The 16,023-nt window shown below is 35.0% G+C and overlaps 1 protein-coding gene across 1 annotated transcript in view; it reads right to left on the bottom strand.

Moving 5' to 3' along the window:
• Window positions 1–16,023, bottom strand: part of oxct1a (3-oxoacid CoA transferase 1a) — an 80,829-nt gene that overhangs the window by 22,854 nt on the left and 41,952 nt on the right. The window contains exons 8-13 of the mRNA XM_088911001.1: window positions 13,795–13,902; window positions 11,850–11,964; window positions 11,457–11,551; window positions 10,720–10,768; window positions 9,754–9,826; window positions 4,763–4,838 (exon numbers count right to left, since the gene is read on the bottom strand). Of these exons, the coding sequence (XP_088767127.1) occupies window positions 4,763–4,838; window positions 9,754–9,826; window positions 10,720–10,768; window positions 11,457–11,551; window positions 11,850–11,964; window positions 13,795–13,902 (516 nt within the window). The remainder of the gene's footprint in view (window positions 1–4,762; window positions 4,839–9,753; window positions 9,827–10,719; window positions 10,769–11,456; window positions 11,552–11,849; window positions 11,965–13,794; window positions 13,903–16,023) is intronic.

Below are 16,023 nucleotides of genomic sequence, written 5' to 3'. Positions count from 1 at the left end.
TCCATCCCCTTTCCAGGGTCCTGATTCTAGTTCTTAATAATCACAGGAAGGGATAATTCACGTAAATGCACATGATGTGGCTTGTCATGTGGAATGCTACTTGAAGCAGCTGTTAATTGTATATTTCTAACTAGTAATCTGGGGATGTTATAACTAGATCATAAGAGTTTACCTACAAAAAGTCAAGAGTCAACACATGTTTTGAAGTGACTGTCTGAAGGCAGCATTTTCTTTATGCACTTTGGTCTATGTTTTATTTGAACTGATGTGTGTTTGCAAATTAAAATGGGCACTTGTATATACAGTAAATAGTTATGAGACCCTCTCCTAGCTAATATATTTAGCGGGCAAATGGTAATTAACAGAAATAACTATAAAAATATCACAAACCAACATGCTAGTTTCAAACCAACATCATAGAGGGTGAATATTAATACTATAATTTTGAATCCACCTTAATTCAATGAGGTTTTGATGGTTTATATTAATAACCAAGTCCATTTTTCTAAGTATTGTTAAAACCATTCCTCATCACTTTGCCTTATATTTCAGAAGTGTGAGAATTGTATATAGAATGAGAGATGCAGAAGAGATGACAGATCAACATTCAGTTACAATCATTTGCTTTGATTTTGGATCCTGAATTTTTTACACAAATGTACAGCGGAAAGTGGCCACTTCTTTGTTGATTAATGCCCTTCTTTCTCTGCGGCTGAACATCTCCCCTCTCGCTCCTCATCATGCCCGCCAAGCTCCTCTCATAATCAGCTTACTACACTGAATGCATTTATTCAGCCTTTTTTTCTTCCAGAGTACCTTTTAAAAGAAGGCAGCTTTGAAGCTGAATGGCTGTCATCTTTCATGTACCCTGCAGTGCCTTTCCAAACTATTTATTTTTAGCTAGAGATATTTTAATATTTATGTTAATGCATATTCACAGTTTTGACAGATTTTGAGGATATGCACAAATGCCAGATACATAAAGTTCCTCAGCAAGTACTATAGGCTCCAACAAAACCCCATTCTTTATTTTAATCAGTTTTACTAACTGAAGCAATTTGTTTTGTATATTATATCATTTACCATTATATTTTTAACATTTTAAACACAGCTGAATATAATGCATGAAATATAGTCTAAACAACTGCCCCATACCTCTGAAAGGCAGAATGCTGTATAATAAAGTGTTATTTAAGACGTGATTTACATAAAAACCTACACTGGTCCCTTAATGCAATTTTCATATTATGAAACATTTAGATTTAGCACGTAAACAGCAGCTAGTGTAGTAAGTTCCTTCCACGGATGAATATCACAGAATGGTAATGCACTCATCACCAGGGCTTCTTTTCAAGCTACAGTCTCAATTTGTTTTTAAGGACATACTGTATGGCAACCTATGTACTGTAGATTATCATCTCAGACTTTTCCATTGAAAAATGTGGGTATTATATCTTGCAATCATGTCAGAGAAGCACCCAAATGTTTTTTTTTTTAGTTTTTACTAAAATGCTACTTTATTTACTTAATTTTGTGTACTTTATTTCGTGTTTACTGAACAGCACAGTGTAAGGAAACAAAATCTACAGTACCGTGTTTATACATTTGCAAAAAAGTAATTCTCTGTCTCCAATGTTTAATTTACTGCATTTAAATTAAGTGCATTCTATATTTGGAGTTTAAATATTCTAATAATAAATATTTTTTAATAATTTTAAAGCAAAAAAGACCTCAATATTTTTTATTCATTTTGATTTAATTGTGTTTCGCCTATGTAAAGCAGAAAGGTTCCTACCTCATGGACTGCTAGATGCTGCTGTGTTCTCTCTCTTGCTCTCTATGTCCCTACACTATAGCACACATACCTGTTAACTTTAAAGGACACGCTGGTAAGTCTGTAATGTTGCTCTTCTGTCACTCTTTTTTCACTTGCCACACAAATAGGGAAAATTAGGGAGGACTACTGGAAAATTTGGGTAACAGTACAGTATGAAAAGACTTCTGGAACGAAACCCTTATATAACCCGGGGATTAGGTGTAATGGTTATTTCAAATTAACTCCTTGAGTCCTTTAGCCATTAATATTTTGGTGTCCAGAAGCTAACTGCATTCAATGAGAAAAAACAATAAACAGTGACACGCAAAACACAAAAATCAATTTATCTGTGATAACGTCCAAAAGCCTTAGAAATAAAGCACGATCACTTACAGGCAAGTCAAGAAGGTCAACAGGTTCAACAAAGACTTGAAGATAAAGAAAAGTATCTGCAAAAGCAGACTGTTCAAGGTCAAGGCCTAGACAAGAACTTCCAAACATTTGTGACTCTGGTTTTCATTCCAGGTGAGCTCTCACTTATTAATTACTTAAAAAAACAAATATTTGCTGTATTTGATTGTTTTTGACTTATGCAACTAAATGATAATTTTTTTAGAAGAAGAGAAAGTATTGTCACAGACTGAACCTCTTTCTGGACTGCCTCTCAGTTTGCCCAGCTCCCTATCTACTAATTGTAGATAGGAGAAAAATGTCAAACAAAGAAGAAACAAGATGTCTTAATGTAACTATGGGAACAACTAGTCTTAATAATGGGTGAGGGGGAAAAGACATGACCTGTGGAACACCATAGATGAGTGTCTAAACTAGGTGCAATTATTTCAATTACAAAGACAACTAGGGCATAATGAGATAGGTGTCAAACTTCCTGAGAGAGAAATGCTTATGTATTTTGCAATTAAGAAGTGTCTCTCATACTTAAGGTTCATAGGATGAGCTTTATACATATTAAAATCAACTTCCACAAAATCAGGAGGAATTGTCCCATTTTTCAGACAGTACTTTTTCATCTGTGGCATACATACTGTATCAACCTTCTTTATGATTATATATACAGTATATTCTGTATGATTAGCATCAGTTGCCACACAGCGATTAAAGGTCATGACATCACATGTATTGTGTCTACACAATATTGTATTTAGTGTTTGGTCATAGTTGTGTGTATATCATTTCAGAGTATAGGCCACTTGTTTAAATTGATAACAGAAGGACATTTACTATCCAATATGAAACATACTATATACAGCAAAACTAAAATGTCTTTTTAATTTTTTTGTACAGAAACATGATGCAAACTTAAATTGTTGTGACTATGAGAACTCTGTGCAGTATAATCTGGCTCAAAAACAGATTTATGTGACACGATAGCTTGGAAAATCGAGGTTACAATTATTTTTTTTATACACTAAAACTGAAATGTGGCAACCTTTTATCATCCTGTTTTAAAAAATGTGATTTAATTGTCTCTGTCACTTAATTTTCATTCTATTTTTGAAGTGCAAAACTGGTAAAATGACTAAAATGTTCTGTAATGGAGAACCAATGTACTGTACCTATAAAGTCACAGTTTCCTAGAGATGCTGGCATACAATCAGCAATTAGGGAATTATTGTAATTATACTGCCAGACTTGACAGCTTTATTAGATTTTACTCAATGCAGTTACAGTTGAAAGATTATACAGAAGCTATTAATTGAAGCATTCAAAAGAAGGGAAAGATGAAAGAAAGGCTGAAAAGGCATTGTCATAATGGACAACAGTGATTTAAAGTGTGGTTATATCTTTCAGCTGTGCATTATGGCACAGTAAATAAAAATACACATTTGTTGCTTGTCTAGGCAATTTAGAGTCCTTCATATTCCATTCATAGTTGTGAAAAATGTTTTTAGCAATGCAACAGAACTGTACTGGTTGAAGAAGAAAAAGGTTGGATGCAGGTTTTTGCTTTGCTGTTTTTCTATTTGTAAATGAAAAATAGTTTTTTTTTTCTGACAACAAACAAACTATATATTTGCAAATAATTTTTCAGATTGTTATCCATACCTCTGCATCCTGTACCATTGAAATAGTTTTGCAGTATTCCAAAGGTATGATAATATCTAGACTGCATAAAAAACTGTCAGAAAAAATAATAACCTTCAAAAGCCCATCTGATGCAGCAATCAATTCTTGCCACCTTGCTTCTGTATGCATCAAACTAATCCTTAAGAATATCTTATACCTTATTCAGCTGCTGAGAGTTTCTGGTCTTATTACATTAACAATAATAAACATTATTGTCCCTGTAAATTGATTGTGATCAAGAAAAAAACCATTGCACATTTTAATTTTTGACAAAATACAGTATGTCAGTTAATTCAGTCATTCTAATGTTAATTCACATTAACTTGCTTTTACCAGGTTTATTATTTTGAAAAAAGCAAGTAAAAGATTAGTATTAATAGTGGTGGACTGAGACCAACTGCAGCTAGATCTCAACCTTCTTAAAGCGTTTTTAAAGTACTTGTTAAGTTTCCAAAATCCCTGCTTTTTCTACTAAATTATTATTAACTTTTTAGATGATTATACAGCATGTTAATTTTGTACATATTCAAACTGAAATGTAACTCTTCTTAACAAAAACTTAGATAACTAAAAGTGGTTAGATAACAAGAATCAAGTGAGTGGTCCAATTGTTTAATAATGGTCACTAGGTGAAAATGGCAGGCGAAGTTATTTTTTCAATGTAAAAGGAAACTTAACAAATTGAACTCTTAAACACACATAATGTTAATGCCTCTAATGTTAATGTCTAAGAATTCCTTAATTAATCTGTCATTCTACATATCAAGAAAATAAAATACTGGAGTTTTATACTGGCTCATTAAGGTACATTTATTGTTCCAATGCTGTGAGAGGGGAAAAAAAAAAGAATTTCAGACTTACAGGTATCATCCAGTTTGCCAGATCCCCATACCTAGAAACTTGCATTGCTCCCAGCATGGTCAGGTTGATGTGGCCCCTGTTACATGAAAGAAAATATTGAAGTCCCCAGATTGATTCCACAAGATCTGGTTAGTGTATAAATAAGCAGTGATATCCAGTGAAATATAATGTTTTTATGTACATTTTTAAACATACACCCACTTCATTTGGAATCAACAAATGTGTTTTTTAGAACTTGACACAAAGGCAAACAACACCAGCAATCGCTTCAGAGAGAACTGGGTATGATCTGTTGACATACTTGCCCGCTTGCAGAGTTAATTTGTCAGACACATTGCAAGGTCCACACACCCTGACAGGAGGGTTAGCCCTGACTAGAGGAGTGATGCCTCCCCCTGCCACTGCAAACCAATGTCAAGTCACAGAGGATGCTATTAAACTAAGAGACAAGTGAACCCGGCCAATTAATCCCTACCTATTGCTCTGTCGATTGTGTGCCACCCCTTAGAGATCCTTGGTCACATTCTGTAGGCAACATGCCCCAGGCTCAGATCTGCAACTGTACAGATCTCACAACCTGTACTCCAAAGAAGTGTTTTAATTGCTGAGTCACTCAAGAACCCCAAGAGATAAAAAATAACAAGTGAGAAAGCAAACACATACATAAAAGCCAACAAATAGGTGTTTGCTTAACACTTTACCTTACCACCTCCACAAGCTATCTCACTTCAAGAAGTAGGAAAACAGGTGTCTTTATAAAGGCTATAGTGGTTTCTGCAGTTGTTACCACACTGGATAAAAAATGAAGCTAATCTTAAAATGAGCATCTGTTCCACTGACAAGGATTTATCAAGTAATAAGAGACTGGGGCAATAACTTATCGAGATCATTCAGTAAAATTCATATGAGCGGGAACTAAAATATTTAGCAGTGAAGACAAATGCGGAACTTAATCGTTCTGTAATTGAACTTTAATGTTTGCATTCTCTTACGAAAACCTATATGTCTCTCAAATTTACTCCTCCGTGACAGGTCCTAAATCTCATCTGCAAGCCCACACTGATCACTGATCACATCTTACCCAATGACAATCATGCCTGGCCAGAATATATCCTAACTGAAGCCCATTGTCTACTGGTTTAGACTGCAACTCCTCACAACCCTGCATTAGACTAAACTGTTTTTGACTATGATAAATAATAATCCATTTATTATTATTTCTATTGCTTACATAATGATGTTTTCTGCATTGTTTCCCTTCATAATTGAAGCTAAAGTCAAGCACTTAAAACTACAGTACTTGAACAATAACAAAAGTTAAATAAAATAATATGGATTCCAAGTGATACAGCCATGAGATCATCATAACAGTAAATCAAAGAATATGGAGAGGAATATTTAGTTGGGTGCTTTTGTTCCACCTTGTTGTTTTAAACTAAGGGCATGACCATGTGTCTGGTCAATTTTTCTGCTCTCCTAACAGAAAGTACTGTACATAGTTTTGTTTATTTCTAAACCAACCTACATGGTAAGGAATGTTTTCAAAAATGAGAGCATGTCTGTTTTCTGTCCAATTATGACAAAAAAGATAACTTAAATCATGAAGATAGATGATTTTTCTATCAAGCACTGATATCACCCTGATATGATGGCACCTGATTTGAGCACAAGTTTTGGCTTAGTATCTGAAATGGAAATATATTTCATATTACAAATTGACATAATCATGTAAACTCCAAAGCAGAGAAAATTTTAGTACATTTCCTATCCTAAATTGACAATATTTGAAAACCAATCTATTTCTGTTGCAATAAAGCACATGCTTTAGATCAAGCCAGCCTTGCTACTGTATTAATTTATACAGTATATAATGTTATGAAATGGACACATACAAGGCAACGTTTTTAGATACTTTTTTAGATACTTTTTAGACTGCTTTGAATGAGTGTAATTGAACTGAATTCAACATATCAACTTTGAAGCAGTTTTGCCCACGACTACTTATTTGTTAACTCTGCATGAAGATCACATTGGAACATTTCTATGGTGAAATGTCTGCTGCACAAACTGTACTTATTCACTTGCACCTAGCACTGAATCTTGACAAGAAACTTCTCGATGGGACCAATATCAGTGCCCATGTTTATTACCCATTTCTGAGCTTGCTGAACATACTTTGGAAAAGGAAACAGTTTGACTTTCTGCTTATATGATGCTCTGTTTTGTGTGGGACTACAATGTACTGCACAGTCAAATGCTCAACAGCAGAGACCAAACAACTTTGCTTGCTGATGCCAGTGAGAAGGAAAGGCTGTTTTTACATGACAGTTAATGCAAGCTCTAGCTCTCGCCCATGGAGGGACCAGCAGTTTGTGACAACATGACAACCATTCAGTACTTTCACTAAGTTCACGATTTTGTACTTAATTCAAAATTGTGTAAAATGTTTCTGTACCGCCAATGAATTTATTTTATTAGCTAATTAATAGAAGTTTCTGCAACATCTACAAGTACTGTACATATCCGGCACATAGTCAGTACATGGTCACTCTGGCCGTTTCAAGATCACCTGGATTGTACTGTATCTTGCTTGTCCGCAAATCTTACTTATTGTGTCTCTTGCAGAAAATGCCCTCCCATTTTCACGGGCAAAATGGGAAGACAACTGTACAAGCCTTTCAGGGAACACCTTATAACTCCTGACCATATTTACACTGATTCTCCTATTTATTTATTTTTTTCACAGGACATCTAAGGGACTCCGTTACCAGAAAAACATCAACGCCAAATGTATCCTTAAGTCTGCTTCACATACTCTCTTAGCTCTCAACAATCAACTAACCTCTGTTTTAATCTCTCTATTCATTTACAGATTGCTGCCTTCCACACATTCCCAGGAATCTGACACCCAAATTTCCATCTCTTTAACCCCTGGGGGACATCTCCACCTCCCCCCCTACTCAATGTTTTTTGTCTTCACATTTCTGCTAGACTGGGAGTCTCCACCCTACCAACCTTAAAAAAGCTCTACAGCTGAATAGCTTGTACAGGGGTGCAGCTCAGCATTGCATTCACTACAATTATTACAATCACTATTGCTGTTGGTACTACTAGAATTATCTGGTTAGACTGTGAAACATTAACACTCCATCAAACTAATGACCACATCCCATGTTTTTGCATTGTAGTCATTATGCTCTCTGTACCACTTTCCTGGAAATAATGAAATGGCTCTTTCTGAAATTCAGTATACCTATACCATTTATACAGGTACAGTTTTTTCTGATGGAGGTTAAACTTCAAGGTGTTCCTAAATGCTAGTATTTCTATGAAAACATAGAACTGAAGGTGCTTATACTCTCCTAGTATTTTGGCACATTCTATATGAAACAATAGGAGTTGTGATTTAAGTACCTATAATGACTTTAAAAAATGAAACATCAAAAGCCAGCTTTTCCTCATACACATCTGCAAACAAAGATTTAAAGTATATGAAATGGCTTTTTTAACAAGAAGCTTCAGAAAGAGAATTAGTTCTTAAAAGTATTACATACATTTATCCTATGGTGAAAATGCAAAGACTATCCAACCTTCCTCCCTGCTCATAATACACAGCAGTGTCATAGTCTTGTGCAGACACATCACAAAGACACAAAGAACTGAGTCACTGTAAGGACAATTTCAGCCCCATGGTGATCTGGTAATCTCTCAAGCTACCACAGCCATTAATGAGGTCATTATTGGCTTGACAGGTAATAAAAACAAGGCATTATTAGGATGAATGATTTCAAAACATAAATTACATTATCTTCCATATTAAATCAATTAGATCTGATCACATAAATAACTCCCACAACACCAGACTCTTTTTTTAGTTCTGGGATTAACTACAATAACTTCAACACATTATAAATGAACATGACTGGTAACTTATTCAGCTATCACTGCAGTGTTTGGAATATTGCTGAATTAGGAAAATATCACTTTTAATTTAATAAATGATTGCACAGTTCTAAACTTAAAAGCAAAAAGCTGTCAAGTTCATCATGAGAATACACACACTGCATTACCTTCTCACCTACCAGCTTGTTTAAAGCCAGATTGATTTTTTTTGCTTTAGGTCTTTTCCTATCAGAGCAACAAGCCACCTTACTTGACATCAGCAAAATGAATTGAAGGATGCCCTAAATGACAGGCTTTCAAAGCCATTTGAAATTATAAGAACTTGTGAAAAAAAGGTTAATACAGTCCTGAAGTGGGTGCATTTAACCAGTTTTACAGAACAGAGAAAACCTGCAGTATTGAATCCCCTGAAAAACTTTGCACTGGATTCTGATGATTTATAATTACCCTAACGAAATGTGGACTTTTCCTGAACATTCCCGTTCATACAAGAGATATCCAACAGGTTTAACAAACCTGTATGAAGTAGATTATTTGTCCAACAATTACAATAGCATTATTTCAAAAGATAAATAATAATAAAAGTGAAATGTCATAATGATCGATTCTATAGGAGATGTGTTACAAATAAATCCACAACGTAATAAGAGTTCTACACTGAGCAGTAAAATTATTCACAAACAAAAAAAATATGTAAAAGATATTTTTAAATATTTCTCTTATTCATAATATTTCTCTTAGAAATAAATGGACAAAGAATTTTTGTATGATGATTCCAGTATAGTTGAAGTTTTTATTTCAGGTAGTGAAAGGCCCTGTCGTATAAAAGTAGTGATATCATTTCGTCCCCATTTCTGACATAAGCACAAAGGTTTATAGCCATTCGGAAGGTTTCTGATATGAAGCCGTCAAAAAGCAAAACAAAGTCAAGAAGCTCAGATCGGAGTAAGAGTGAACAACAACAAACTAAAGAAAATGGAACTACTGCTCTCATCCAGGCAGTTACATACAGTATGAAGGAAATGTGGGATCCAAGACTGCAGGTCTCTCCACAAATGAGTAACTTGCATACAGCGATGACTACTTACCCTCTAATCATGGCAAATGATTCATCACTGGAGAAGTAGGTGGCTCCCGGAAGCACAGTGACAGTTTCTTTACCTGCAGAGGAAGGGGTACACTTCCTCACTTGTAGCACAGAACCAATCTCATGCCACATAAATAGCTATATTGTTAAAGAAGGATACCTGGAGCTGACACAGTAAAGGCAGAGGTCTATTATGGTTGCCTGGAGGCAGCTGCCCAGACACTGGCTGTTAAGATAAGCAAATGCTGCCTAATCTTATATTGCTCAGAGATAAGAAATCTGCAGCATTTTCCATCAGGAGTACAGGGCTCTAGGCCCTCTTCCTAGTATTTGTGCCTCCATTCATCAAAGTTGTTTACTGCAGTGTTCAATCTGCATTTTGAAACAGGAAATCACTGATAGTATAAAGACATCTCATTTTATCCAGTGAATGTTTTAAAATCATTTTTAAACTGTCAAACTACTGATTTGAGACATCCATTTTAGCCCTACCAGCACCATGCATGGCAAGGGTTACTACAGCGTAAAGACATAAAAGAAAGCAGAACATATTAATTTGCCCACATGACCACAGCTCATGACAAATTTGTACTGCTGACATTTCTAACACTATGATCCCCAACCTAGCATGACCGGGTCAAAGTCCGAAACCATACAGTAGTTCACATACAGTAGGTCAGGCTGTGATGGATTAGTCAAACTGTTCAACAGACCTGTTATACAGGTCAGTTAGGCTTCTGAAAAGTATCCAAGAGTACCGTGTATTCTTTAAAATGCTTGTAAGCTCTTTAAGTTTCCTATCTGAGGAATTTAATTACAATTAGAAATATTTCTTGAGTTCTTTCCTTTTCTTAATTTTTTAATAAAGAGAACATATCCATATATTTTATTATATCAGCACCTTGATACACAAAATACGTGGGTTATTTTACAATGCTGGTCCTTTTCTTTTCTCGAAAAAACTTACCAGCGTTGATCAAATCCGCGTCTACCTCTGATTCAGTTGGGTAGGGACCCTGTGAAGACAAAACAAACCAAACAAGAGCTCTAAATATTATTCCCAGCTACAACAGATGTTCTGCTAAACCAACATAAAACAACCTATTTGCTGACACCTGTATCTATTAAATGCCATGTAGTAAATATTTACTTTTCATAAATATATTTCATACTTTTCACAATAGTGTGTAGCTGATCCTTTGTGAAGTCATTTTAGACTTTAGTAAAATAAAACACTAAATGCCAAGAGTAGAGCGGCTCAACAAGCAGCCTATGGTGAAACACAGATTTTGATTAATTTACTGTACATGTGACTATTATTTGCTTTTAGGAAAAAAATAAGAATCAGGATTGTAAAAGCAAATGTCTCTTCTTTAATCAACGTTTTATTGGATCCTTTCAAAATTCACTGTGGAGCTGTTTTTTTTACTGCTTTGTTGACTTAATGTTCAGTTTTTCTTGCATTTTTTTTCTTTTCAACTATGCATTGCAGCAGTTTAAATCCCAAACATCATAATCTAAACCACATGAATTCCATTATGTCTAATCCATCAAACTGTTTATCTTATTTGATACTTTCTCCCTCCTGTCCAAATTTTACAGAAATCCCCAGTGCAACAAGAAAATGTTCTCTCCCGTAATAAGATTAGATACTGTGTCAAACAAGAAACAACCATTTCCAACGTCTGCAAGAAACAAACTTACCAGTCCCAGAATGCCATTCTCACTCTGCAAGTGGACTGTTATCTCAGGTTTGATGAAATTACTGGCCAGCATAGGAATGCCAATTCCAAGATTAGCTGAACATACCAGTTAAGTACAGCAACGTATATGTGTTTTGGTACGTAAATAAAAAAACATATTATGTTAAGACAAGTGTTCTTTCACTCTTAATTAATTGTGTCCTCTAAGCCTTTCTACTTTGAACTTAAGAAAGTCTATGGAAGACATTTTACCATACATCAAGCATCTTGAGTATTTTTAGAATAAAGAGAATAATTTAATTAAAACTGCCTCACTAAACTGCAGCACACTATTTACACAAAGGGAGCTTTACTTGTATGTCTATTACAAAAGTCTCATCCCTTTGAAGGATACCATACATGCCATCTTCAAACTCCAGTGCTGCCCTGCGAATAATCCTTTCCCTCACAAGGTCAGACTCCTTTTTTGGTTTGGGGGTTTCTGCTTGTTCCTTCCGAACTGTCCGTTTCTGCACAGAGACAAAAAAAAAACAATTAAACACAAGACTGAAGCCATGATTAAAACAAAGAATTCAGGAACAGGTGCGTCCTTCTAAGATGATTGCACATTCAAGTCATATCGAGCCAGGTGGCCTGTTCCTCTCTAAAACTGGCAACATGGTAACATTTAATGAGGCACTCGAGGATGAGTGGAAAGGCAAAAATAAAGATGCTTGCAGGTCAGATGTGGTTCTAAAACTGGAATCCAGCTCCTCCCATTTCTTAATCATCCTTGAATTAGCACTGTAGTCTCAGCTAGCAAATTTAAGTGGGTTATACAGCTCGGTTAAATAGGTCAAGTTTTAATTTTTAGGTCAAGTTCTCAGTTTTTGCTACACTATACTGTATATATCTCTCAGATAAAATGGCATGTAAAAGATATTTCTTTTTTTAAAAAATGAAAAATTCTATGTATTTTATTATTTGCAAATGTACTGTCTGTGTATTCAAATTACAGCAAATTCCATGCGAATGCTGCACAGAACTATCAGTGTCTTTGTAATAACACAGGCTGTGGAAGTTACATCCTGATTCAGAATGGACTTAATGAACAAAAAATGTGAATATCACATTGTCTTCTACAGTCAACAAAAACTCACAAAACAGTCGGTTAGGTGTTTTATGTTGGTACAGGCTGATTTTGTATTAGTAATACAAATACTGTACATAGTGCTAGGAAATACAGTTGTGTTTTCCACAGTGGTACAGTTCTATGAAGAAATGTAGAGTATATCTAAATGTTGACATGATGTCTTCTTGCTGAAAGAAACACATGCAGTTCCTTAGTAACTGCTACTGTATCTGCTTTAAAGTGAAGAAGATGCATGTCAAAACTTTTTTTATTAATGTTTTCACATCAGTAACAGTCTGAGCGATGAGATAATAAAAAAAGCATCATGGGGTCAATTTCAATAGCATAAACATACTTTCTGAATAGCATCCTATACTTCTGAGACAGTGCTTTGCTTTGTTTGTGTACAATATTTACTGTATGAGACCCTACATTTAAATGAGAGAATGATTAAAATAATTCATTGTACTCCTTCTTCAAATAGGAAAAAGGAGACTGTTTTGTGAACTTTGTCCCATCACTTGATTAGTCACAGTTTCATCTCAGTGATCCGGCCTTTTCTCACAGAAATTAAGCTTTTCAGCAAGAAAAGTTAATTTAATTTAATTTAATAAGAAGCTTGAGTTTGTGTGTGTGAAACAATGCATTAAACTGATTTCATTAGACAGCTACAGTACTTTGAACACCTTTGTGGCCAATAAGTGAAAAAACAGATGATCTAATGGAACAGAATATTTATAAAGATTTTTTTAAGGAACAAAATAATTTTGTGATGAGAAGTAAAACACTTCCAGTCTTTTCACTCATCATAACAGTAATCAAAGCACAAGACATTGACTTGGCTATTCACTTGTGCCTCTCTTACAGTCCTTACACTTACATTCTGCAGCAGCTTCATACCACAGATTTCAACTCTGGAATTACATTAAAATTCATTAAATAAAAGGTGCTTGGAAAATATCAAACATTTGAAGCACAAGGGCTTGCATGAGTAGATTCCAGCTCTTCCATAACCCTAAAAAATGGATGGGTGGAAAAAAACACAATAAACTTCCTAAAAGCATACAGACCGACCAGAAGCCTAAAATCTGAGGAGATTAAGATTGTAAATACTGCTTCGCCATGTTCCCCTGCTCTTTCACGCGCTCAGTGCAGGCCATCATTTTCCCTCACAGCAACCTCTCGGACTACACCAAAACAGAACTAAAGAGAGAATCATTCTACTTACTTCTATTCTCTTCTCATAATTTTTTCCCTTTACAATCCTGTTGACATAAATACTGGGGACGTGAACATCCTCCGCTGCAAAAGCTCCAACATCAACAATCTCTTCAACCTGAAAGCACACAAAGAGAACTGAATTACCACACAGTTACCAAGAATTCAGCACCCAATGCAAGTGTATGGTTTTGACAAAACAGCAGACACGATGTACACTTAGTTAAAATCACATACACAAATGAGCATCTCTTTTTTCTCACTGAAAATGTTATGGTATCATTTTTACTTCCTTTCGTATCTTGTACAGCTGGTGTGACCTATACAGATAAAACCGATATACTGTATACTGTAACCTAATTGGGACATTTAAAAAAATCGTACATAAAATACATAACAGAAGAGCAAATTTGCACTCCCTGTCCATCCTTTTATTTTCTCATTTGCAGAAGGGGAAACTGACTGAAAAATCACAGCACAGGAGAAAAGATGGTGGGATGTGATTGCATACATTATTCTAAAAGCATTAATACAAATTGTGTAGGCTTTAGAATTTAGACTTATGGTTCTTCGTACAAGGAAACCAACAACAAACTTAGCCCAGAAAGGAAAAAACAGAATTTTGTTTGTGATGTCCTGGAGAAAACCTTGATGAACAAGGAACTACCAAGTCCACGTCATCTTATGTTTTTGCAACAGATGTAAACTACAAGCATCTCATAGTTTTTTCATGTGGTGACCTGAGCAGAAGCAGTGAGAAAAATCAGTATTACACTGAAGGACAAGCTGGCAGAGCCATGGAAGAAAAGAAGAGGAGGGGTGCTGTTGATTAGGTCCTTAGAAATGTATTATTAAAGGGGAATGTGATTAGACAGGACATGAGACAGTGAATAAAAAACACTAAGAGTGGGCAGAGTACCCCAGGGCCTTAATGCTTGCAATTATTTATTTTAGGCTCAATGGCAATATAATGCAGAACGTCTCCCCTTACAACTAATCTTGCACTCTTTGCAATGTCAAACCCTTAACAGCACAGAGATAAATAGTGTATATTCAACTTGTATAGAAACAAACTTTACACTCTAATCCTAAGATTTATAGTAAGGCTGTGATAAGACAGAGGGTAGAAGAAACTTAATGTTCAGGCAATATGACACAAAATAACCCCTAGCTTCCTGAGATAAGGTACAATAATGAGGCCTATATTAATTTTTGCAGCAGAAGGAAAGGTAGACTGAGAGTGAGACAATCAGCTTAGGGCAGGACACAAGCAGCATATTCCCATTTTAAGCCCTTTATCAATTCAAGGAAAAGAGTTTCACAAATTCATATAATCAGGCATCAAATTTACAAAGAACAAAGAGAATATCTGTCCTAAATTATATCATGAGGTTAAACAATATAAATGTAATGCTGGTAATGTACATTTTCAGTTCTGTTTAATATTACCAAACCAAGCTGACCCCAAAATACAAAGTTTACTTTTGTAACACATGAACTCTAGCCACACTACTTACAGTATTTGTACTTAGGTTCCTACTCACAAGTAAAGCAGCTTAAATAGAAATAATTCAAACTCCAATTGGCCTGAGAGCTCAAGAGAATTGATAGTGGAGGTTTTTCTGTCTCATTCATATCAACATGCTGACATAAATACAATAGCTGAATTAACAATGAATTATAGAAACATAATTTAAGTTCTAGTAACTTTTTATGAGAATGCATATCTTTTTATGAAGGCATTCTGGAATATGCTAATGTTAAAAACAAATTCATACCAATTTGTTGTCTGTTTTATGCCAAATAGTTCTGTCTGAATAACAGGTAATTAAAATAAAAAAACACACACACACAAAGACATATTGTGCACATCCAAAGCAGTTAAAAGCTTGAAACATTGAAACATTGTTCAGTGTATGGTAAATGATAAAATATATTTATAGATATAGAGAATAATAATGTGTGTAAGAAAAGTTAGAAACTGCCAACTCATGTCACTATAATGTATTAACAGCACTGTAAGCATTCATTGGCCTCTTCCCTGCATTTCTACACCTTTAAACCAAACAAACATGAAAAGTTGTCACCTGAATGCTTTGAAACCACAGAAGATTGTTAGGCTTCTCACTAAAGCAGGAATCAAGAAGGGGTTGTATCCATTTTTGCCTTACATTAAGGATTGAATAGAATGTATATTCAATCAAAACAATCATTACAGTGTGCTAATTTGACACCTATG

Source organism: Atractosteus spatula, chromosome 3 (genome assembly GCF_055471065.1).
Source record: "Atractosteus spatula isolate fAtrSpa1 chromosome 3, fAtrSpa1.hap1, whole genome shotgun sequence".
NCBI lineage: Eukaryota > Metazoa > Chordata > Actinopteri > Semionotiformes > Lepisosteidae > Atractosteus > Atractosteus spatula.
Note: the sequence above shows the minus strand (reverse complement) of the source record. Positions and strands in the feature narration are given on the sequence as shown.